Genomic DNA, 23,172 nt, shown 5'->3' on the forward strand with positions numbered 1-23,172 from the left:
CTCAGGACTCAGGGATTTTGTTCTGCCGGGTGTTTGAGCAGCCTCGGCACCGCCAGAGGGACGGGGGGTGGGGGGCTCAGCAGCCCAGAGCTCTCCAGATCCAGGTGGGCTTCCCCCACCCCAGAGCACCTCCCTGCCCTGCAGGACGGATATGACAGAGCCAGCCCAAGTATGTTTATTGTTTCCCCAGAACCACCAGTGCCAGCTCAGGCCACCGCGCACTCCACGGGGTCCCAGGACACGCTGACATCCGCCCCCGGTGCGGCGGCGCCACCGCCCCTGCAGCCCCGGGACGGCGCACACGGCCACGCGAGCGGCGGCAGTGCGGTTGTTGGGCGGGCCCGCGGGGGGCCGGGACCGGGCCCCCCCCCGTTCCCGGTGCCGCCGTCACTCGCGGAACTTCCACTCCTGGCGGCACATGGGGCAGTGCTGCTGCACCTGCTGCGAGTTCAGCCACTTTAAGATGCAGTGCATGTGGAAGCAGTGCGAGCACTGTCCCCACACCAGCGGGCAGTCGTCGCCGGGCACTTTACCTGCAGCAGGGACACACCGTCAGCCCCGAGCGGTGCGCAGTGCCCGGTGCGCGGTGCCCGGCGCCGCACTCACAGTCAGGGCAGCAGCCGTTGAAGGCCATCCGGCAGATGCCGCAGTTCTCGTCGTTCGCCACCCAGAGCCAGGACGCGACCCCGTGCCAGCTCCGCACGCGGACCCGCATGGCGGACCCGTCCTGGTCCCGTCCCGGTCCCGCCGGAAGTGCCTCCCCCCCCTCAGCGCCCCGAGAGCCCGCCGCGCCGCGCGGCCGCCCCGCCCTTTCCGCTTCCGGCGCGGGCGCAGCGCGGCCGGAAGTGCGGGCGGGAGCGGAGCCGCCATCATGGCCGACAAGATGGACATGTCCCTGGACGACATCATTAAGCTGAACCGGAGCCAGCGCGGGGCCGGCCGGGGCGGCCGAGGAGGCCGGGGCCGGGGCGGTGCCGCCCGCGGGGGCGGGCCAGGCCGGGGCGGCGTGGGCGGCGGGCGCGCAGGCGGCGGCCCCGTGCGGAACCGGCCGGTGATGGCTCGGGGCGGCGGCAGAAACCGGCCTGCGCCCTACAGCCGGGTACGGATCGGGCGACCGGGGCTCGGGCCGGGGAGGCGCGACGAGACGGGACGGGACGGCGGGTCCACGCGAGGCGGCGGCGCGGGTGGCCCTTTGTCCACTCCCGGCGCGGCTGGGGGGCTGCGGCCCCGGCGCCGGTCAGCGAGGTCCCGATCTTGTTGCAGCCGAAGCAGCTCCCCGAGAAGTGGCAGCACGACCTGTTTGACAGCGGCTTCGGGGCGGGGGCCGGCGTGGAGACCGGCGGGAAGTTGCTTGTCTCCAACCTGGACTTCGGCGTCTCGGATGCGGACATCCAGGTGGGGCTCGGGGCGGCGCCGCAGGGGTCGCAGGAGTTTCATTCATTCCATCGGGGTCGGGTGCCCACGGGAACCCCGCCGGCTCTGCTCTCTCCTGGACCCGGGGCCGAGGATTGCCGGGTGATTCCCCTGTGACGGGGTTTGTGCCGCGGATGCCTGCCTTGGCGCGGGCCCGGTGCTCCCGAGAGGGGCTGGAACAGCCTGTTTATAGATCCTTTGGGAGGGGCTGAGCCGTGGCACATGCGGGAACGTGGCACACGATGCTGCACCTCGGCTGGATCGAGCCGATACTGGAGAATTCCCTGTGAGCTCTGAGCTCCTCTCTGTGCAGCTACAGCCGTCCCTGAGGCGCCGTGTGCGCATCCAGGGCTCTGCTGCTGTGCTGGATCGTGTCCTGCTGGGGTTCCTTGGATCCGTGGATAGGGTGACCGGGGAGGTGTCCCAGGGCTGTGTCCCAGTCAGAGCCCGCCGTGCCCACGTGCCTCTGCCCTGGGTGGGGGGAACACATAGTCCCCGTGGGCCCTGAGCTGGTCAGGAACTGGGTGCCGGGTGTGTACCCCCGGGGGCTCCTGGCCTGGATACACTGCAGGGCACAGCCATCACCATGGGCTCTTGGCCTCGTGTCCTCACCAGGGAAAAACAAAACCCCTGCTGTCAGACCTCCCTCATCATCCCTCAGTCTGATCCCTCCATCACCGCTCTGGGGAATGAAGGGAGGGAATGAAGGCAATCTGCTGGGTCACCGAGGAGCATGCTAGATACCACTCTTTTCTGTGTTTCCATTCCATTCCTGCAGACTGAGTGTAAATAAGTCCCTGCTGGGAGCACTGTGCCTTGGGCACGGGCTGGCATGGGCAGGGCTGGGCAGTAATGCCCAGCGGCAGCTCCCCAGGCCCCCGCAGGACAGCCCTGGTGGGAAATTCACCATGGTGAGTTGTCCTTGTTGACTTCCCAAATCTAGCACCTGTGAAGTAAAATTGGTGGCTTCATTGCTGCCTTCTCCAACCTTTGTGGCAGACTTCAGCAGGGGACTTTACTGGTCTCAGTTTCTGGGGTATGTTCCTAATGGGCACAAGCAAAGCGCAGTGCAGCTGCCATCATCTTGTGGATTCCTGTGCTTACACGGGTCATGCCCTGTGAGAAGGGTGTCTGGCGTCTGGAGTATTTTCAATAGTTGCCCCTTTGACTCGGCCTCAACAAACACCCTCAGTTTCTCTGGGGAAAGAAACAGGTTGGCATCCCTTGAGTCTGCTTGACTGGCTGTAGACGTGCTCCTTCAGGAGGTGAATGCAGAGCCCTGTTTGGTTTTACCACCTGTGGCAACTGCTGGAAACCCCCCTGATGGGCTGTGCTGCCCTCTGCCATTGACATGTCCCCAAGCTGGCTGTGGTGGTTGAAGAGACACCGGTGCTCCCCAGTCGTGGCTGTGTGGGGAGATGCTGTGTTGGCAGCGCTGACGGACGAGCACGGCGCTGACGGACGGGCACGGCGCTGACGGACAGGCACGCTCCTCTCTATATCGTTCTCAGGAGCTCTTTGCAGAGTTTGGGACCTTGAAGAAGGCAGCTGTGCACTACGACAGATCTGGTCGCAGCCTAGGGACAGCAGACGTGCATTTTGAGAGGAAGGCCGATGCTCTGAAGGCGATGAAGCAGTACAATGGGGTCCCCTTGGATGGTGAGTCTGTGTGCCATCTCCATGGCCTGTTTCTGTGGCTGGAGTGAAGCAGCTGGCGCACTTGTCCCTCCCTCCCCCTCTCCCTCTCTTCCAACCACATCCTGCACAGACTCACAGGTTCTCTCCCTCCCTCCAGGGCGCCCCATGAACATCCAGCTGGTGACATCACAGATCGACACTCAGCGGAGACCAGCACAGAGGTGGGGAGCCCCTGCCCCAGGCTCAGGGTGGGGACGTGCTGGGCTCCTCCCCAGTGGGGAGCATGGGTCCTGTTTGAGTTCACTGAATGCACTAAAACAATCGCTTTTTAAAACTCACAGTGTAAACAGAGGTGGCATGACCAGAAACCGTGGGGTCTCGGGGGGATTTGGAGGTGGAGGCAACAGGCGAGGGACTCGTGGCGGGAACAGAGGGAGAGGCAGAGGAGCTGGAAGAACTTCCAAACAGCAGCTCTCTGCAGAAGAACTAGATGCACAGCTGGATGCTTACAATGCCAGGGTAAGTGCTACTCAGGCACTGTCACAGGCTCTCTGTGTCTCATCTTTGTCATGGGCAGCACTGGCAGCCTGGAGCTGGCAGGAAAGGGAAAGTGTTTCCCAGGACCTTGGACTGAAGCAGTCTCTCTCTGAAGCTGAGCTGTGCCTTGGCCCAGGCCTTGGCTTCGCTTTCCAGACCCATTGTTACCTGCTGTTGCTGATGGCTAAGGAACAGCCTCTGCTCCTGCCAGGCTAGGGCATCTCCTCCAGAGCCAGAGCAGCTGCAGAACAAAACCCGCAGAGCTGAGAGGTGCAGGAGTGGGAAAGCAGAAAGGAAAATCCCATGTGGAAGAACTGTATGGGGTGCTGCCAGGGGAAGGCTGCAGTGCTGGTGGCAGAAGTGAGCCCCAGTGTGGGGAGCTGCTTGCCAGGCACAGCCTTCAGCCCTCGCTCAGCCACCTGTGCTGTGGCCAGGTCAGAATCCCAACAGGGCCGAGGCAGTGAGGCCACCACGACAGCACAATCGGTGCTGAGCTGGGACAAACCGGGGTGAGAGCATGAAAGGAGTGGGATGAGCAGGATTCCAGAGGCAGCCATGGGGCAGTGCAGGGTGCTGGGGCACGGGGGGACTGCCAGGGGCACTCGAACCTGCCCTCCCTGTCCTGCAACACTGGGCTCCACCAGGGCCAGGTGGGCTGCGTGCAGGGGATGCTGGGGTGGCACAGGGGGTGCTGTAGCACATGATGATGGTTCCCTCTCTCTCCAGATGGACACTAGCTAAAGCAGCAGTGGCGGGCGCAGGGAAGGACTCCGATCTCGCTCCACACTCCCGGCAGGGGCTGCGGCTGTGGCTACTACTACCGAGGATGGGATTTGTTTTACTTTTATGTTCTGGGATAGGTTTTAACTCCTGTAAAGGTTTTTTTTAATTCTGAGCAGACCTGTTTTGTACCGAGTTATTTTTGGGATAAATTTTTCTGGTTGCCTGTTGGGCCGAGGTGGCTTTTTCACCTTTGCCATAATAAAATAGAACCGTGTCTAGAGCTGTGGCTGCTGCCTCGCCACATCGTGCTGGGCCCTGTGTCTTCCACCCACCACCGTGCTCTGCGCCGTCCCAGTCTTGTCCTGCCAGTCCCGGTCCCGTTCTGCTCTGTCCCATTCCCCGTTCTGTTCGCTCCCCGTTCCTGCCCCGTCCCGGTCCTGCCCCGCCCCGTTCCCCCACTTGTCCCGCTATTCCCCGGTCCCGCCCCCTTCCTGCCCCGTTCCGGTTCTGCCGTTCCGCTGTCCTGTCCCGTTGCCGTTCCTGCCCCGTTCCCGCCCCGCTCCCGCCGTGCCGCGGTCCCGCCCCGCGCGCGCCCCCGGGCCAATCGGCGCGTGCCGAGGCGGCGGGTCCCGGGAGCGCCGGGCGTGTCCCGGAAGTGCGGGGGCGCGCGGGCCTGGGCGGATCCGCGGCGGTGTCGGCGCAGCGCGGAGCGAGCGGGGCCGGTACGGCGGGGCCGGGCAGGCGGGGGCGGCGGCGGGGCGGGCCGAGCTGAGCTGAGCTGAGCTGAGCTGGGGGGCTCGGGCCGCGGGAAGGGCCGGGCCGGGCGCGCCGCACTGGTTCTGGCCCACGGGAAGGGTCGGGCGCGGCCGAGGGTCGGGCGCGGGGCCCCGCGTGCCCTTGCGCGACCTTCCGAGGTCCGGGGGAGCCGCCGCCCCCGGCGGGGCCGGGCCGGAGCGGAGCGCGCGGAGCTCGGGGCCGCGGCGAGGGCTCCGAGGGGCCGCGGCGGCTCCGAGCGCCCCCGGGCTTCCCCCGGTGTCCGGGCCTCGGGGCGGGGGGAACATTGCCGGCCCTCTGCCTACCGGGGCCGGCGGGGCCTCTGGCGCACGCGGGTTGTCCATAAATGGCCGCTCGGTACGAAATGAGGAACCGGGAGCGCTGTCTCTGGTCGGGCCGCTCCGATCGGGGCAGGGCAGGGCCCTCCCGCCCCCGGGGGGGTCCCGCACGGCCTGGCAGCCCCAGAACCGCGCCCGCCGCTGGTGCCGGTGAGAGGAGCCCCCGGCCGTGCCCGGGAGGGTTTCAGGTCCGCGCCGCTGCTCCAGCTCTCCGAGCGATCTCCCAGTACGGGGGATCCTGTCCCGTGGCTGCGGAGCTGCTGCGGGTTCGGTGCCGGCCTTGCGGCCCATGGAGCCGGTTTGTATCCCGGGTGCAGCACTGCCGGAGGCTTTTCTGTTCCTGGAGTTGTTTATGGGCGCGTGGAGCTTCTCGCACCCGCGGTCTATCTCTGCACAGCTCATCGTGTAGGTGAACTGCAAGTCGGGGTTATGTCAGAGCAAAATGGAAAAAGAAAAATCCTCCGTGCTCGGACTGCTGAGTCCCCACGGGATAGCAGCGCATCCCCATGTTCCTAGAGTTCTTCCTGCCGGGGCGGGGATCAGGCGGGGTGAGAGGTCCCTGGGATGCTTTTATGAAGCGACTGGTGCAGCAGAGGCACCTGGACGTGCCGAAATTCCGTGCAGATTCCCGAGGGCAGCGCCCAGCTTCGGAAAGTGTTGGCGAGGCTCCCTTCCCTCCTGTGCGGGTGTGTCTCCCTGCTCCGCTGTACTGCCCTGGGAACCATCCGAGCTGTCCCTGTGGAGCAGCCGGGACGGGCCGTTCTGGCTCCCAGTCCTGACAGAGCGAACGGGGACAGGCTGGGATAGGGCCCTGCAGAAATGATTATTGCTGGATTGCATTCCAGCCAAGTTCTCTGGGTAGCTGTGCAGGCTTTCCCTGCGCCGTGGGGGAAGAAGGAAGGGTGGGGACCGCTGGAATTGGCACTGCTGCGTGTCCACGGCTGCGCCGAGGCCCGATGGACATCGGAAGCCGATTAGCTCATCTGAAGAGACTCTGACTAACACTGCATTCGCGGGGGCCGTGGGATTGGGATCCTAGGATATGGACTCGCTGGTTCCCACCTTCTGCTTGGACTCAAGCAGGGATATTCCCTGAAGTTTTCCTGCCTGGCAGGAGGTGGGGCTCCTGCGTTCACTGCTGCAGCTTCTCTGTCCTGCGCAAAACACGCTGAGAATACAGGAGGAATTGCTGGCTTGAGGGAGTAGTGAAGGCAGAGTGCAAATTTCCAGGTGGGAAGAGATTTGGCCTCCTGCAGGCTCCTGTGACCCTGCGGATCCACAAGGTGGAGGGTGTCTGTGGATGCTCACCCACAGAAGGGTACCCAGCACAGCTGGGGATACGTGTGTGCGTGCTGGTGGATCCTCTGACAGGTGTGTGGTTCGTGTGGGCTGTTGGGGCTCAGTTCTGTAAAGCTGTAAGCCCATCCCTTTCACTTCCTGGAAGCTGCAGGTGTCCTCTGAGCAAGGTGTGGGAGTTAGAATGACCTGTGGTGCCTGGGAGGTGGAATCTAGCCCAGAGGAGAGCCCAAGGACACAAGGAGGGGATGGAGCAGTGCAGGGTGTGTGAATGAGTGTTTGCTCAGTACTTCTGCGAGTCCTCAAGCCCAACAGCTGTTTGGGAGAAGTGCATGAGGGAAGGGCCTGGATCTGATATGAAGACACTGGGGTGAAATCAGTTGTTCATGTGTGACATGAAATTAAATGTCCTTTTGAAGACAAATTTCCACAACATTCAGTGCGCGGATGTTGGATGATGCCATGTGGAAGGGCCAGCTCTTTGCTGTTCTGTGCAGGGGTGTTGCCAGTGGCCGTGGGAGCTGCAGCTGCGCAGGTACAGCAGGACAAGTTCCTGGCACAGACGCTTGTGCTGTGCAGGGCCAGAGCCCTGGTACAGCCCCATGGTGTCCCACTGTCCCCCCGGTGCCCTTGTAAAACTGTGCCAGACTGTTCTGCGTCTCTAGAAAGTCCAAGTTGATATTTGCCATAGAATGACCCTTCAGACAGTGTGCCCTATGGAACACCAGGAATTCCTGAGGGTGTCACTGGTTTTTACCAAGGATTTTAATGGGGTGTTGGCATCACCTTTCCCTACCCCTCAGTACAGCCGGGCATTTCCTGGGCAGAGTCCTGGGCAGCTGAGCCAGGTTCTGCACCTTGTTTGCTCCATTGCCTGTTTCCCTGGTCGTGTGTGCCACAGATCCTTGGAAAGGGCTGAGCCAGGTGTCTCATCCTACTTCACCGAGACACCTGGCACAGAGCACTGATTGAATTACAAACTGTGAGTGCCAGATCCCAGCAGAGGCTCCAGCATTCATGCCAGTGATGGGACAGGGGCCTATTCTTAGCTGGAATCTTGTGTTGTGGAGAGCATAACTGGGTTTATTCTGGAGTTGGGTTTATTTTGGGCTCGGGTTTATTCTGGAGTTGGGTTTATTTTGAGCTCAGGTTTATTCTGGGCTCAGGTTTATTCCAAGTGAAAGCCTCACCTGATGGATCTTGTGGAGGAGAGGGTTTTTCCTATGGCTTTGGGGTATTTACCTGTTCCAGCTTACAAGCAAAGCACAGCGATTGAATTTTTCCTCCCTCTTGCCTGGCCCTCCATGAGCTGAAGACGAGACTTGGCCTCTGGAGGGTTCAGCAGGTGCTGGAGGCCCCTGGCAGGGTTGCATACTCCTGGGGACAGCGGGAGCCTGTGGAGGGCGGTTGGGGCAGTCACTCCTCTCCTCCTCCCTTCAGTGTGGGTTGTGCATTTGAGGATGGCAGAGCAGGAGCCGACAGCAGAGCAGCTGGCCCAGATTGCAGCTGAGAATGAGGAGGATGAACACTCTGTCAACTATAAGCCACCTGCCCAGAAGAGCATCCAGGAAATCCAGGAGCTGGACAAGGATGATGAGAGCCTGCGCAAGTACAAGGAGGCGCTCCTGGGAGCCGTCACCGTGAGTGCAGGTGAGCCCTGGGAACGTGTTGGTCCCCTCCAGCCTTGTTCCTGCTCCCAGCTGGGAGCTGTTCTCTCAGCTCTGTGTTTGGGCAGGAGCACAGCCGGGAGCACAAAGCTGTCGTGCTCCCCATGCCCATCACTGGCTCCCTCCCAGAATGGGACTGACGGGTGGAGGTGGCACTGCCTTCAGGGGCACTCTGGGCTGGGCCTGCTGCAGCAGGAGCCCTGACCCTCACAGACTGGGAGGTGGTTCTCCCCCTTCCAGGAAGTGCCCTGGAAGGAGAAGGAGCCCTGTTGGACGGTGTAAGGACGGGTGTTTAACAGCCTTTTCACTTGTCTTAGATCCCAATGCTCCAAACGTGGTGGTGACCAAACTGACCCTGGTCTGCGCTACTGCTCCAGGCCCCCTGGAGCTGGACCTGACAGGTGAGCTGGGATGGAATTCCAGCCCTGCTCACAGGCAGAGCTGGCAGGAGCACTGCTGGCAGGGTGGGTGAGCCTTCCTGTGTCAGAATTGTGGGTGCTGGAGGCAGAGCAGAGCAAGGTGCCCGGGCCCTGTTCTGCACCTGGAACGTGGCAGTGATACCACAGCACCTGGGTATTTTGTAGAGGTGTGAGGGGCTGGATGGGGCAGGCTGGTTCCTCCAGCCTGCACGGTGGCAGCTTTGAGATGGTGACAGCCTCAGGGTAAACGTCTGCAAAGGAACACTCTGGAATTAACTGAATGGCTGTGCTACAGTGTCCTGTTGCAGGGCATCGCTCACCTGGCTCCAGCAGCATGGAGGGCCCTGCAGCAAAGGCCACTCCCTGCTCCTGCCACTCCTGCCCTGGCTGCCTCATGCTGCAGAAATCCATCCCAAAACACAGCACAGAGGGGTTCTGAGCAACCTTCTCCCTTCTTCACAGGTGACCTAGAGAGTTACAAGAAACAGGCGTTTGTGCTGAAGGAGGGTGTGGAATACCGGATAAAAATCTCCTTTAGGGTAAGGATTCCAGTCAGGGAACCGACTGAGCGGATCACTGGATCCCAGCCTAGGGAGCACCTGCACCCCAGAAGGGATGTGCTGGGGAAAGGGGCTCCTTCTGTGGGCAAGGTGGGCAGTGTGAATGGAGATGTCCTGCACAGCCCCTGCTCCTCTCTCTCCAGGTGAACAGGGAGATTGTGTCAGGGTTGAAGTACATCCAGCACACGTTCCGGAAAGGTGTGAAAAGTAAGTGCTTCTCTGTGACTCAGTGCTGCCTGGGGTGAGTGAGGGCTTCCTGCACGTCCCACTGGTGTGACAGGGGCTGCCTGGCCCCATTCCTCATGGGAGGAGACAGCCCTTGCTGCTGCTGGGCCCATGGAGCTCTGTGGAGGTCTCTGGGCCTGCAGTGGCAGGGCAGCTCACGGTCCTGGCTGCATGACCTGGGATCCCCCCTGAGGTCACAGCTGACAGTGGTGCCAGCGCTGGGGGTTCGCTACCCACAGGAGGGGTTGTCCTGGAGGGAATGGATCTCTGAACATGTTCACACAGCTGTTCTGTGGATTGTTGTGGCAGTAACAGACCTTTTCTTCGCTTTAGCCTTGCCCCAGATGCAAGGGAGGCTCCTGAACAGCCTCCATACACCTCTTTTTCTCCTTCTAGTTGACAAGACTGAATACATGGTTGGGAGCTACGGCCCCCGAGCAGAGGAGTACGAGTTTCTGACCCCCATGGAGGAGGCCCCAAAGGGCATGCTGGCCCGGGGCAGCTACAACATCAAATCCAAGTTCACAGATGATGATAAGACTGACCACCTGTCCTGGGAGTGGAACCTGACCATCAAGAAGGATTGGAAGGACTAGCCCTTCCTGAGGCCAAACCCCAGAGAGCGTGAATCAGACAGTGGCTACCGTAGAATTCCCCCCTGTACCAAAGTGCTGACATTGGAACCCTCTTACCTGTCATCCCCTTTATCACTTGACCAGAGCTCAGTTTTGTACGTGCCCCCTCCCCAGAGAATCGCCGAGTGCATTGACCAAACCATGCTGTCTGCATCTGGTCTCCAGCTGCCCGTCATGGGGCTGTGCTGCCCCAGCACCAAGGGGAGCGCCCGCTCCCTCGCCAGGTCCTTTCTTCTTCTCACCTTCTTTTGCCCAGAAGGTGCCAAAGGGGAGGGGCTTCTGTTAGGATCCCTTGCTTGGCTTTCCTGTGCACAGCTCAGGGTAGCTACTGCCTCCAAGTAGCTGAAGAATTTTGGTGCCAGGCAGCTGTCGAATCGTTTATTGGCTTAAGTCATGTCTGCCTGCCCCTTCTGCCCTGTCAGAGTCCTGGGAGCACTGGCAGCTTCATTTGTGGATTTCCCCTGTAACCATGATGCCTTAAATGTGTAACACGTATCCTCTAGGGAGGGGGCCCTGCCCCAGTTACACTTTTTAAATGCCACCCGCCCTCCCCATCCGTTGGCATGGGCTCAGCTTGGTCATGCCCCTCATGGGTTATTAGGAAAGATTCGTAACTTCCCGCTTTGCTGCTGGTCCGTTCCTCACCCGAGATGGGACATCTCCAGAGGGGAGGGGGTTTGACATCCTGTGTGACACCTGGCCACCCCTCCCAGCACCCTGAGCAATGGCCTGGCCCGACCCTGGCCCAGCCTGTGCAGAGTCCTGAGCTCTCTGGGTGCTCCCATGGCATGGAGGGGGCTGCAGGGAGGGGGGTTGGGGGTTACCAGTGTTGCCATCACCTCACACTTCTCATTGCAGCCCAGGTAGCTGCAAAGCACTGAAATTCCAGGACAGCACCTGCCCTCCTGGCTGTTTTGGGCTGAGGGTGGACGAGTCTCTCTGCAGCTGCTCCTGACGCGATCAGCAAAGAGCTTGCGATGGACAAGTGTTCCAAAGCGGTTAATGCCTTATGTATCTGTTCTGCCTTTAAAATCTGTGCCTGGCCTGTCAGTAGTTATTGCCTTGACACTCGGCCCCCCCGTGCCTGCTGCAGACCTGCCAGCCTCCACCCTCGGCTGCACGGCCACAGCGCTCGGGGCAAAGGAGCCCCCGGGGCCCCGCGAGTCCTGGGGAGCTGGGCAGGCACGGGCCAGCTCCGCAGCCTTCTGATTGGGATCTACCACATTGAGGTCATACTAGAACTGGGACCAAGTACATGTGGCTTTCTCGTAGCTACATCTTTGCCTCTAACTCCCCTCACCCTGCCCCTAGAGAGGTTTTTGTTAATTTGATTTGGTGCGTATTGTCTGTAAGTCCTAGACCCAGGTTAACAGGTTTGGATTCATCGTCTGCTTCTCCTTTTATGACAGTTAAATAAAATCTTTGAACTGACTGTGTGCTGTCCATGCTGGGTCTTTTGCAGAAAGTGGCCAAATGGGATTTCTGCAAACACCTGGAGCTGGAGAAGAGCACGACCCCTGGGCTTGCTGGAATGTGAAACGGGATCTGGGACAGCCCTTGCCAGAGGAGGAGGGGCCCTGTGGCATTGTGTGTGCAGGATCTGTCCCTTGCTGTTTGCCCTGTTCTGCATTGCTGACAGTGCGAGGGATTGAAGGATGGGAGTGTGAGGGGATATGAAAACAGGGGGCTCTGAGCGGGTCTCACCAGCGGAGCAGCAGGCAGGCTCTGTGGCCTGCTGGCATCGTGCCTGCTCCAGCTGCAGGAATGAAGAGAAATGCCTGTGCAGTCACAGGAATGAGGGAGGTGTTTGGGAGAACACAATGCAGGGGAGGCGGTGTGATAAGAACCAGCGGATGTTTGCAAAGCATGTGGCATGTTTGTGTTAAGGATAAGAACAGTGTAGCCGTGAAAAGCCCTTTACAGAATCCATGGTGTGAGAGAGGCTGCAGGAGGAGGCTTGGCCCTGCTCCTGGTCAGACTCAAAATGGTAACTGAGAACTCTGCAGGCTGTCTTGTATTTGGAGCTCACGGCACAAGGCCCTTGCCTGGGCCCAGGAAAGCTGCTAAAGGAGATGATGGGACTGGGAACAGGCAAGGGCTGAAGGCAGCAGCTTGGGCTGGGTAGGAGCTGGTGCGTGGCCAGTGCCCAGTCCAGCAGACACATGCTGCTCGTGCCACTCCCTGCAGCCAACGGTGCCCACACGCATCCTCCTGGCCCTCCCTGTGGCATGGGGCCATGGAGGGCAGCATGGGAGTTGGAGCAGGAAGAAGGGAACTGACCCCCTCAGCATGTCAGTCAGAGCGAGCCCAGATGTGCCAATAGCAGGAACAAGGGCCCCCTGTGCTGGCCCCCAACAGCCGCTCCGTGGGCAGCTCAGGGGGGGGAGCGCCAGGCTGACGCAACCCCGGTGCTTTGGCAAGAATTTCCACACCCTGGGTGTCAGGGCTTCCGTTGGATCGTTTGTGCCATGGTGAGAGGCCTGGAGGGGCAGAACAGCTGTGCCATGCTCTACCTCTGGGGATTCTCTGCCTGTGTGTTCCCTGGCACATTGTCCCTGTTGTGGGGTGACAGCCGGGCTCTCCTGCCTGGCATGAACCCACAAATGTGGCTCCAGTCACAGGCTGGGTGGGATGGATGATTTGCCTAAACTGCGGTGCCCAAAGTAAAGCCTCGTTCTCTTCCAGGTGACACACCCCACAAACCTTGGCCAGAGGTTGCTCAGGAGCAGCCTGGGCTGTTCCCCTTGTCCAGTGCTGCAGCAACCTCTGACCCCGCAGCAGCTTCCACTTGTGTCTCCCCAAGGCAACCAGGAAAACCAGGCCCAGGGACAATTTGTGAAATAACATCTTGCAGAGCTGAAGGGCCCCGGCTGAGCGCCTGGGCCTGCTGTGCCGGTGGCTGTGGGGGTGACCCCGTGCCCCAGCTGACAGCCCCCAACCAGAGCCCAGAGCCGCGCTGGCACCACGGTGGGCAGGCTCTGCTGCACAGTGCGGGGAGCGACGGGCCCCGAGCCCGGGGCGTGGCCCCTGCGCAGGGCAAAGAGTGGCGGCTCCGCAGCAACTCCGGGCGGGCGGAGCCCGGGGCGCGGCCGCAACCGGAGCGGCCCCGCTGCGGCACGCAGGGGGTCACCGTGCGCGGGAACCGCCGGTGCCCGGCACAGGCAGCGCCCCGGGGCCCTCCCTGCCCCGATGACCCCGCGCGGCTGCCGGGGTGGCCCTGTCGGGGTCGGTCCTGGCCCCCCCTCGGGCCTCCCCCCGGGAACGAACCGGGACCGACCGAGGGCAGGGCCCGGGCCGGGCCTCGCGCGCCCGCCGGTCACGTGTCCTGAGCCCCGCCCGCCGACGGGTCACGTGGAGCGCGCGGCCCAGTGAGGATCCACCACGCGCTTGCGGCCGCGCGCACGCGCAATGCCACCAGCCGGCGCTTCCCGAGTGCCACGTTCGAGGGCCGCGACCGCGCGAGACGGCGAGGATACCCAATCGCCGGTGGCGCCGCGGGCACAGCGGCCAATGGCGGCCCGGGGGCGGGGCGCGGGGCCGGCCACCAACCCGCGGCGCCGGGTGGGGGCCCCGCCCGCCCCGCCGGCCAATGGGAGGCGCGCGGCGGCGCGGGCGGTGGCGCCAGCCAATGGCGGGCGGGCGTGGCGGCCAATGGCGCGCGGCCGCCGCCGGGGCGGGTTTATAAGCGGAGGCGGCGCCGGGGCCGCGAGTCTGTCCCGTCCGGGCCGAGCGCCGCCATCAGCTATGGCGGGGCTACGCGCGCTGCTCCCGCTGCTCCCGCTGGCCCTGCTGCTGCCCGCCCGCCCCGCCGCCGCCCAGGAGGAGGAGGAGGACGGCGTCCTGGTGCTGCGCGCCAGCTCCTTCGAGCGGGCGCTGGCCGACCACCGATACCTGCTCGTCGAGTTCTGTGAGCGCGGCAGGGCCCGGCCGGGGGGAGCGGGAGGGTGGCGGCCCTGGAGGCCGAGGGCGCGGCCGGGGGGCGGAGAGGTCGGGGCCTGAAGAGGGGTCGAGTGAGCGGCTCCCCCGGGCGGGGGTGGGGCCGGGCCGGGGCGCGGGGTTTGCGGGGCTGCGGGAGCGGGGCGGCGGTCCCGGCTGGCACTGACGCCCCGTCCCGCAGACGCCCCGTGGTGCGGGCACTGCAAAGCGCTGGCGCCCGAGTACGCGAAGGCGGCGGCGAAGCTGAAGGCGGAGGGCTCGGAGATCCGGCTGGCTAAGGTGGACGCCACGGAGGAGTCGGAGCTGGCGCAGCAGTTCGGCGTGCGCGGGTACCCCACCATCAAGTTCTTCAAGAACGGCGACAAGGCCGCGCCCAAGGAGTACACGGGTGAGCGGGGGGGTCAGACCGGGATGGGGGCAGGGCCCGGCGAGCCGCCCGTGCCACCCGGGTGCAGAGGGCAGCGACGTGGCGCTGGGTCCCCGCACCTGGCCCCGTGCTCGGGCTGTGCTGCTGTGGCTGGACAAGGTCCACTGTGACAGCAACCCGGGAGCAGCGCTGGGCTGTTTAGGAACGGGCCAACCTTTCATGGGCTCCCTCACCTGAACCTGGGGAGATCCCTAATGTGAGCTAGAGCAGATGGAATTGCTTTTGCATGGAAACCAAAGTGATCTGAGCTTCTTTTATTCTGTGGCAGAGCCCAGAACTGGAAACGTGTCTGGGCCATTGGGTGAGGGGGCAAACGTGGAGTGTGAGAGAGCTGCAAGGAAGGCCGCAACAGAATTCACCTGAGCCAGGCCAGTGCTGGGCACTGAGGGTAACATCCAGAATAGTAATCAGGGAAGGTAAAGGTGATATATTTGCGTGAGTAATACTAAGGTCTTGGAGAAGTGCTGCGTTACTGGTCAAAGTTTAAGGACTCGGGCTAAAGGTGAGAGAAGAATGAATTCCTGGGAGGCCCTTGTACCTTGACTTATCAATTATGGATTAGTTTAATTACACCAGGAGTGAAAGGGAAAGGTTGCGTAAATGATATCTCAATTCCTGCCGACCTCTCGACCATCTGCTGAAAGGTCTCTGAAAACCTGAGAGTTCTGTGGTTTTGAACTCAGTCAGCAGGGGAAAGTGACTTGCTGTTATCTCCCGGTGTAGCTGGCAGGGAAGCAGAGGACATTGTCAACTGGCTGAAGAAACGCACGGGCCCGGCTGCCGCCACCCTGAGTGATGCGGCTGCGGCGGCGGAGTTGGTGGACTCCAGTGAAGTGGTGGTGATTGGCTTCTTCAAGGTAGAGTTTGTGCTTCCCTTGGAGACGTTCTTGCATGTGTCGAGGGCCTTCCTGCTGGCTGAGGAAGGCCCTGTGCCTTGTGCAACACTTGCTGTGCTGCCTTACTTGATCTTCCAGTTCTCTGGGCTGAGCCCTGAGATGTGAATGCTTCAGGTGATGTTGGCCTGTGTGAGACACCTTTCTTTACTCTCCAGGATTTGACATCAGAGGCTGCAAAGGAGTTCCTGTTGGCAGCAGAAGCCGTGGATGATATTCCTTTTGGGATTTCCTCCAGTGCTGATGTCTTCTCCAAGTACCAGCTTAGCAAGGATGGCGTTGTTCTTTTCAAGAAGGTACTGGCTGGTGCCAAGCCCGAGCACCACACTGGGGTCTGCTGCGTCTTTCCTTCTTTCTAATCAGTCAGACTCAGACAAGAGCAGCCCTGGACAAAATAGCAAAGGACTTGTGCTGTCAGTGTGGCTGTGTTCCCACGCCTGGGGGGAAGAGTAGAGCCTTGGCCCATAGGATGGGAGAGCGACAGGGACCTGAAGAGTACAGCCTTGTCGATCTCCCAGCCCTGTGCTGCCCTCCCAGAGCTGCTGGGCTTTGGGTCCAGGCTGTTCCCTCACTCGCTTCCCTCTTCCTCAGCTCCCTGCAGTGCAGCAATAGCCACACAGTGTTTAAAGCGCTCCTGGCTGTAACTGAGGAGGCCCCTGGGACTTGCACAGGCTCAAGAGGACGGCAGCTGAGCTTTCTGGCTGCTGTGGTGCTGTTTGGTCGTGGCTCAGAGTTGCTTTTCCCTGCTCCCTGTTGGCCTCTGCCGTCAGTTCCCGCTGTGTCCGGGAGCTGCTCGGTCTCAGCGCTGCGGGTTTGGCAGTGCAGGGACTCCAGAGAAACTCCTGAGATGATCTGCAGTTCCAGCTGACTGGACTGGGGCAGTGTATTATGTGTAGAGGGATGCTGCTTACCTACAGAATCACAGATAAATGTATTCAGGAAGGCATGGAGATCCAGTCACTGGGATGAAATTCCAGGTTTGAGCAGACAAGGAGAGGCTCCTTAGGCCTTGGTGGCTCTGCACCCTTGGGTGCTTTGGGTTCAGACTTACTAAACCTGTAATCTCATCAGTCATTACTCTGCCCAGCATGACCTAGGACAGTCTCAAGACTTTTATTCTTTATTCAGTTGAAATAGTGTTTTATTCCACTACATCTCTGGCATTGTAGTTATTTTTATGGTGCTGGAAGCTTGTAGACTTAAATTCTGAGTCAGAGGCCCCTTGGGTCACTGTGGCTGAGGATGCAGGTAATTCATCTGACTAGTGAGCTCAAAATGCATAGCAAAACCAGGAGGGAAGGGAGCAGTGTATTGTTCTTGGCTCACTTGGTATCTGTGCCTTCTGTCATGTGAGTAGCTTTGTGTGCCCCACACTGGGTAGTGCTGGGCTGGGCAGAGCTTTGGGCCTGGCACCCCTTCAGGCGTGTTGGGAGCGGGAATGACTGTGCTGGGACGGGGCAGGAGTGCTGGGCTCTATGGAAGGAGCAGCTGTGGCGATTCCTTCCTGCTCCAGTGCAGTGGCAGGGCAGTGCCATGGGAGCTCTTGGACATGTCCACTCCCAACCAAGGAGAAAAAGAGCACCCACCAAACTGGGGCAGAAGAACCTGATGGCTCATTTGGTCAGCTGTGTTGTTTCTGGGCTTTGGCTCAGCTCCTTACAATCAGTTGGGTCTGAACTGAGAGGGTTTGGCTCGTTGTTACTCCACGTGACTTGTCCAGACTCACACAGGTCTTATGCAGCTGTCCTGAAGGCCCTGAGGTGACCTGCAATGCTCCTCAAAGTGTTTGCAAAGTTATTTTCCAATGCTAAGTGTTGTCCTCAGCTTTTCTGCTGAGGCTGGTGTGCTTTCCTTAACAGAAAGTTATCTGAGTCCACTCTCCTGCTTCTGCCAGCAACCCAAGCGTGGCCCTGCCAGCGCCCTCCTGCACATCCCCTTTCTAACCTTGATGGGCCTCTACAGCTGTTCCTGTTCCAGGTTGCCAGAGGGTTCTGAGAATCCTGGCCAGGGATGTGAGTGATGGCCTTGTATAAAACAGGACCTGGCACCTCTAGTACAATGTGCAACATGTGCTGTTGTTTCTAACAGAGACTGGAATGACCTCCCAGAGCCGAGGAAGTCACTGTTTGCTGCAGGCTTTGCTGGCAGATGTTCCCAGCACTGTCTAGCTGCAGTGTCTGCTCTGACACCACTGATTCCTGTGCTGCAGGGCTGGAGGTGGCTGCTCAGGGTCCTTCTTGGTGACCTGCTCCATCAGTGGTGGTGCAGAGCAAGGCTGAGATCGGAGTTGGCTGTTGTTGCTGCTCACCTCCTGCTGGGGGTGATTTAAGGCTTTGCTTGCCAGGAAGGTTGACACCTTAATCCAGACTTTATGTGGACATGTGGTGACCTTGCTGAGATGGAAGTCTGAATGGGTGCAGCTGATATCCCTTGGGGCAGTGACTGGTGTGAAGACTTTGAGAGATTTGTATGGGAAGTGTTCTAATAAAGGATGTCTGTTCTTGCAGTTTGATGAAGGCCGAAACAACTTTGAAGGGGATCTCACAAAAGATAATCTGCTGAACTTCATCAAGTCTAATTCATTGCCTCTGGTCATAGAGTTCACTGAGCAGGTGGGTCATCAGATACCTGGTAAGGCCTTTGCCATGGCTGCTGCAAGAATATAGCAAAGCTCCAGTTGTAGGTTCCATGGACATGTTTTGTTGTGGAGTATTGGGGTATGGAAAGTGGGAAGGACACAAAATAAAGAAGGTGTGAGCTTGCTGTACAGAGCTTTCTGCAGTTTTAGAGCCTCCTGTGGGTTGCTCAGAATAGCAGAGTCTAACCGGTCTGGACACTGATTTGCCTCTCTTCCAAAAATAAATTTTATTTTCCATTCCTCAGACTGCTCCTAAAATCTTTGGAGGAGAGATCAAGACTCATATTCTGCTCTTCCTACCAAAAAGTGTGTCTGACTATCAAGGGAAGCTGGACAACTTCAAGAATGCAGCTGGGAACTTCAAAGGGAAGGTGAGATGGATTTCTTGGATCATGAGCTGAGACTGCCTTCTGCAGAGGAGTGTAGAGGGAGCAGCTGTGGAGGGGACTTGCAGCTAGTTCCCTCTGCTGGGACAGGGGAGAAAGAGAGCCCCATTCAACTGCATTTGTGTGACTGCATGTGTGAAGTGTGGTAGCCATGAGGTACTTGTGTTCACCTCCTGCCTTTCACTTTTTCCTCCCAAGATCCTGTTCATCTTCATAGACAGTGACCACAGTGACAACCAGAGGATTTTGGAGTTCTTTGGCCTAAAGAAGGAAGAGTGTCCAGCTGTACGTCTGATCACCCTGGAGGAAGAGATGACCAAATACAAACCTGAATCTGATGAGCTGACAGCAGACAAGATCAAAGAGTTCTGTAACAAGTTCCTGGAGGGCAAGATCAAGGTATGTGGATAAATGGTGCCAGTGGTGAATGGGCTGGCTGAGAAGGAACAGAAACACTCTCTGGTTGCTCACAGCCTGTGACAGAGGCACCAGGGGGGTGGTTAAACCTGGGTTTTCCAGGATATGTGGTCACGTGTGCAGTCCAAGCAGCAAACAATCTCTGAATTTCACTTCTTATTCTAGCCCCACCTGATGAGTCAGGATCTTCCTGAAGACTGGGATAAGCAGCCTGTCAAAGTTCTGGTTGGGAAGAACTTTGAAGAAGTAGCTTTTGATGAGAATAAGAATGTCTTTGTAGAGTTCTGTAAGTATCTTCCTACAGCTGATTCCAAGTAACTGGTGTGTGAAAGGAGTGCCAAAATGCTGTGTAACCATGATTAGGGAGAAAGCCTTTTGCAGAGTCCAGGCCCCAAAGGCAATGCCTTGGTTGGAAAGATGTGTGTGAACTGTCTGGCTAGGAAGAGGTGGTACCTCATTAGTTTGTTGGTACAGCTCTGTCTCTGTAATTAACAGATGCCCCATGGTGTGGTCACTGCAAGCAGCTGGCTCCAATCTGGGACAAGCTGGGAGAGATCTACAGGGACCATGAGAACATTGTCATTGCCAAGATGGACTCCACAGCTAATGAAGTGGAGGCGGTGAAAATCCACAGCTTCCCCACCCTCAAGTTCTTCCCTGCAGGCCCTGGCAGAAATGTAAGCAGGAGCCATGGTCGCGTAGCCAGGGAGCACGGGAATACTCACTGCCTGCTTGAGTTGTGTCTTGGACAAGGCCTTTGGGAGGGCTCTGCATTCTGTTGGGATAGAACATCAAGTCTACAGGACACCTCAGACCCTTTGTGGGGGGCTGTGCTGTAGGAAAGATTTTGGGGTGGGGTGGGAAGTGGGAATGGGGAGAAGAGGGAGCATAGAGGACAGTGTGCTCATCTGCAGGCTATTTTTTCCTCGCAGTGATCTCTGAAGTCTAGTGGCTGAGCTGTTTTCCTTCGTCTCATATGGGTGAAGGTGAATTTTTAAATTCCCTTTTGCTTGGCATGTTCACTGTTGCTCAGAAAGAGAATTCTCCTCTCCAGGGGTGTGGGTCAGTAGTGCCCATAACCAGTATCTTCATGTTTTCCCTCTGTAGGTCATTGACTATAACGGGGAGAGGACATTAGAAGGCTTCAAAAAATTCCTGGAGAGCGGAGGTCAGGATGGGGCAGCAGCTGATGATGTGAGTAATGTGAATGGAGCACTCTGGCCTTGGGAACACTGAGCATGGGTCACAGATCTGGTGCTGTTCCTGAATCCTCAGTCCTAAGTAAGATCCTGGGTTGTTATGTGACAGGAGAGGATATTACCAGTGAAACAAAAGTGCCCACAGTGTGATCTGGTCAGGTACTGCCTGGCTGGCTGTGAGCCTGCAATGGGCTCCTTTTCCAGAGAGCACCCAGTGGGGGTGTGAAGCAGCAGTGCTGTGGTTGTGCACTGCTGGGGCACTGAGGCCTTGTTCCCTAGGGAACTCCTGCTCAGCACCTGGAACTGGGCTGTGGGATCAGTGCTACATACCTGTGTATCTAGCTGGAAGCTCCTCACTGGATGTTTTGTTAACATGGCAGCAGAGAGCAGGGACCAGCTCAGAGCTGTGGCTCTGTACTTGGTTCTGGATCTGCCTCATGTGCCAGAAACCAGGAGCTGTCTGTAACCTCAACAGGATCTGGAGGACCTGGAGACAGATGAAGAGACAGACCTTGAGGAAGGTGATGAGGATGAGCAGAAACTCCAAAAGGATGAATTGTAAAGAGAAGACTGATCTACATCACCCAAAAAATCAGACACTAAATTGGCTGCTGTGATGCAGCCAGGGAGTCAGAAACCCATTAAGATTTAAAGCAGAAGGTGAATGACTGGAAATCCAGGGATTGGCTTTTAAAGTAACACTTTACCCTCACTTGTCTGTACACTTGACTTTTCTTTCTTTTGGCTTTTGAGAAGGGAGCTGTCACTAGGGAGCCAGCCCAGCCAGCTGGGCTCTTTTTTTATTGTGATGTACTTTTTTGTACACAGCTTTTGTCTGTAGTATTCAGTTTTTCTGGGCAGCAGGAGGTTGTGAGGTGTTAGCAGGAGTTCAGTGGCCTGACAGTCTGGAGCCTTGCCACTAACATCTTCCAAGAAAGCTTTTTTCTTTTTCTCTTAAAACTAAAGCCCATAATTGATATCTGCACCTGGCAGGGTCCTTAATGGCCTCAGCTGTTCTTTCCTGGGATGGGCCTTCAGCATATGTAGGGGCAGAGGGCTGATGGCTTCCCGGGGAAAGATGGATGTGAAGGTGCTTCTCTTCATGGTGGCCAGATGTTCCTTTTTCCTCTGCTTTAAGACACTTGGAGATGACAATTCCAAATACCTGGAAGGTGGAATACTGTATGCACTGGCTGTGGCAGGCTTTGGGGTGGATGTGGCCACTGGCTCACCAGCATTGTCTCCATCCTTCTGATCAAAGGCAAGACTTGCAATCCCTTTCCATGAATTATTTTGGGTGGGTTGACACGGCAGGTGGGTGGTGGGGGAGGGCCTGATAAACAGATCAACCAGGACATTAGCAATTATTGGGGTTTGGGAACATGACGGGGGGAGTGCCTCAAAGGCCTGAGCTGCATCAGCCTGGTTCTTAGCATTCTGCTACAATAACATTGGTACTGAATTTGACGGCCAAATAAAGTTGAGATTTTAATACTATTACGTCTCGGTCTTTATCAAAGTACAGAATATTTGAACGTGCCCTGCCAAGGGATCAGAGTTGTAGGATGAGTCTTGAGGGACTCTGCTGCAATGGGGTGTGGGTCAGCTTTCTCCACATAATTGATAAAGGAAAAAAAAATTGCCCAAGCCCCGTCCAGATTCCATGGGCTTGTGCAGGTGCTCTGTTAGGGGTGACTTGGCTCTGGGAGCGTGTGGCCCCTGGGCCAGCTGGCTGGCATGAGAGGATCTTGCTCTGGACCAGTGAACCAGGACATGCTGGGGCTGCTGTGGCTCTGCCAGCTGAGCTCACATGACCCTGTGAGCCACACTGCTATTTCCAAACATGCTGCTTGCTGCTGAAGGTATTTTGGTTTGAAAATATTCTATAAATGTTACAGGGGAGGGCACAGTAAGGTTAGAGCGCAACTGGGAGAGCTATTGGTACCTGTCACTGAGGAAGGGTGTGCTGAGGCAGTGGAACAGACAGGGGTGTTGGACAACACTTGTCTCTCTGTCTCCAGCTGTAGCCTCCTCCTGTGGCTCCCCAGGAGCTGAGCCCTGGCAGAGTCCTGTGTGGTGTCCCCAAGCCTTGGGCACAGCAGCACCAGGGCTGGGGCTGAGCAGGTACCTGCTGACTGAGGGATCAGGAAGGGTGGTCTCTGAGACAACAGCAGCCAGGTGTGTGTGTGACCTGTACCTGTGGTTAAGGCCAGGAGGAACTTTGAAGACACCTCCCTCCCGGGTTGTGACCCTGCATGATTGAACCTGGGCAGGGGCCCAGCTGCCAGTGCTGCACCCCAACAGAGCAAGTAGTGCTGGTGGCCTGGGCTGGTTGGTGACAGCTGCCTTGTGTTTTGGGGTGGGGAGGAAAGGAGCCCCACTAGCCAGAAGTTCCACTGGAAGGTGCTGTCTAGGACTCAGCTCATAAAGGTCCGTTTTGTGAAGCCAGTTGAAGTGTAACCAAGGCTGAGCTCTGCAGTGATTCCCTCCTGTTCCTGGATTGAGACTTGACATGCTCAGCTAAGAGGAGGGGGCTCTTCTAATGCAAAGCTCCTTGTGGCAGAGCAGGACTTCAGCAACCATCTCGTGTATGTGGCTAATTGCTGTTCCAAGAAAGCAGGCTGGAAGTGTTCTGTCCCCAGTGCTGTGTTCTGGCTGATGTAACCCCGAGCAGACATTCGGCCAAGAGATCGATGTGTTTGCCAGCAGATAAACAAGGGCAGGAGTTCTCAGGTGCGTGGCTCACCAGGCTGCCAGGGTTGAGGCAAGGGTCTGCTGCAGGAGGGGCAGAGTGAAATCCCTGACTCCTAAAGCAGCACAGGGATTTTTTTCTGACATACCTGCCTGGGCAATCCCCATTAGCACAACCCAGAGAACAAAATGCTCACGTGTCTGACATGCCCAAACTTTAATGGGTAAAAGCAGTAGTTGCTTGAATGCTTGATGGACCTAAGTGATTTGTCTGTGGCAGTTGGTCTGTTTTGGGCCTGTGACTGTAGCTGGAGAGTACTGGAGGCAGGAATTGTCTGGCGGTGGTGCCGTTCTTCCACT

General features: G+C 58.4%; 4 protein-coding genes across 6 annotated transcripts; 3 read left to right on the plus strand and 1 right to left on the minus strand.

Annotated features, from left to right (window-relative positions):
- Positions 1-159: 159 nt before the first annotated feature.
- ANAPC11 (anaphase promoting complex subunit 11) lies at positions 160-743 on the minus strand. 2 transcript variants are annotated; one of them, XM_027889810.1, is made up of 2 exons: positions 607-743; positions 160-533 (listed from the first exon to the last, which is right to left on the minus strand). In XM_027889810.1, exons 1-2 carry the CDS (start codon positions 713-715, stop codon positions 388-390), a joined length of 255 nt encoding a protein of 84 aa, XP_027745611.1. In that variant the 5' UTR covers positions 716-743; the 3' UTR covers positions 160-387. The 2 variants fall into 2 exon arrangements, with proteins under 2 accessions (XP_027745611.1, XP_027745610.1); XM_027889809.1 differs by having other exon boundaries at positions 160-441; positions 534-743.
- A 65-nt stretch (positions 744-808) lies between these two features.
- On the plus strand, positions 809-4,597 carry ALYREF (Aly/REF export factor). Its single transcript, XM_027889830.1, has 6 exons — positions 809-1,099; positions 1,264-1,395; positions 2,925-3,072; positions 3,209-3,272; positions 3,393-3,570; positions 4,315-4,597. The coding sequence occupies exons 1-6, from the start codon at positions 872-874 to the stop codon at positions 4,327-4,329; spliced, it is 765 nt and encodes a 254-aa protein (XP_027745631.1). The 5' UTR covers positions 809-871; the 3' UTR covers positions 4,330-4,597.
- A 354-nt stretch (positions 4,598-4,951) lies between these two features.
- On the plus strand, positions 4,952-11,657 carry ARHGDIA (Rho GDP dissociation inhibitor alpha). 2 transcript variants are annotated; one of them, XM_027889816.1, is made up of 6 exons: positions 4,952-5,033; positions 8,160-8,369; positions 8,704-8,787; positions 9,268-9,344; positions 9,509-9,572; positions 9,987-11,657. In XM_027889816.1, the coding sequence occupies exons 2-6, from the start codon at positions 8,180-8,182 to the stop codon at positions 10,184-10,186; spliced, it is 615 nt and encodes a 204-aa protein (XP_027745617.1). In that variant the 5' UTR covers positions 4,952-5,033; positions 8,160-8,179; the 3' UTR covers positions 10,187-11,657. The 2 variants fall into 2 exon arrangements, with proteins under 2 accessions (XP_027745617.1, XP_027745618.1); XM_027889817.1 differs by lacking the exon at positions 4,952-5,033 and adding an exon at positions 7,211-7,227 and having other exon boundaries at positions 8,179-8,369.
- A 2,257-nt stretch (positions 11,658-13,914) lies between these two features.
- On the plus strand, positions 13,915-21,618 carry P4HB (prolyl 4-hydroxylase subunit beta). The gene is made up of 11 exons (XM_027889811.1): positions 13,915-14,132; positions 14,343-14,549; positions 15,312-15,445; positions 15,640-15,777; positions 17,989-18,093; positions 18,365-18,490; positions 18,704-18,904; positions 19,088-19,208; positions 19,418-19,599; positions 20,030-20,116; positions 20,597-21,618. Exons 1-11 carry the CDS (start codon positions 13,970-13,972, stop codon positions 20,681-20,683), a joined length of 1,551 nt encoding a protein of 516 aa, XP_027745612.1. The 5' UTR covers positions 13,915-13,969; the 3' UTR covers positions 20,684-21,618.
- The last annotated feature ends 1,554 nt before the right edge of the window (positions 21,619-23,172 follow it).

This window comes from Empidonax traillii, unplaced genomic scaffold (genome assembly GCF_003031625.1).
Source record: "Empidonax traillii isolate 1590-97213 ecotype Southwest subspecies unplaced genomic scaffold, ASM303162v1 scaffold272:size679582, whole genome shotgun sequence".
NCBI lineage: Eukaryota > Metazoa > Chordata > Aves > Passeriformes > Tyrannidae > Empidonax > Empidonax traillii.

Bases quoted from the DNA above. Each gene is read 5' to 3' on its own strand.
- P4HB (XM_027889811.1), top strand. From the start codon at position 13,970: ATGGCGGGGCTACGCGCGCTGCTCCCGCTGCTCCCGCTGGCCCTGCTG. The intron at 18,491-18,703 runs GTGAGATGGATT...TTTCCTCCCAAG, and splicing joins CTGGGAACTTCAAAGGGAAG to ATCCTGTTCATCTTCATAGA. The intron at 19,209-19,417 runs GTAAGTATCTTC...TGTAATTAACAG, and splicing joins GAATGTCTTTGTAGAGTTCT to ATGCCCCATGGTGTGGTCAC.
- ANAPC11 (XM_027889809.1), bottom strand. From the start codon at position 715: ATGCGGGTCCGCGTGCGGAGCTGGCACGGGGTCGCGTCCTGGCTCTGG. The intron at 442-533 runs GTAAAGTGCCCG...CTGAACTCGCAG, and splicing joins ACGGTGTGTCCCTGCTGCAG to CAGGTGCAGCAGCACTGCCC.
- ARHGDIA (XM_027889816.1), top strand. From the start codon at position 8,180: ATGGCAGAGCAGGAGCCGACAGCAGAGCAGCTGGCCCAGATTGCAGCT. The intron at 8,788-9,267 runs GTGAGCTGGGAT...CCTTCTTCACAG, and splicing joins CCTGGAGCTGGACCTGACAG to GTGACCTAGAGAGTTACAAG. The intron at 9,573-9,986 runs GTAAGTGCTTCT...TTCTCCTTCTAG, and splicing joins GTTCCGGAAAGGTGTGAAAA to TTGACAAGACTGAATACATG.
- ALYREF (XM_027889830.1), top strand. From the start codon at position 872: ATGGCCGACAAGATGGACATGTCCCTGGACGACATCATTAAGCTGAAC. The intron at 1,100-1,263 runs GTACGGATCGGG...ATCTTGTTGCAG, and splicing joins GGCCTGCGCCCTACAGCCGG to CCGAAGCAGCTCCCCGAGAA. The intron at 3,273-3,392 runs GTGGGGAGCCCC...TAAAACTCACAG, and splicing joins CAGCGGAGACCAGCACAGAG to TGTAAACAGAGGTGGCATGA.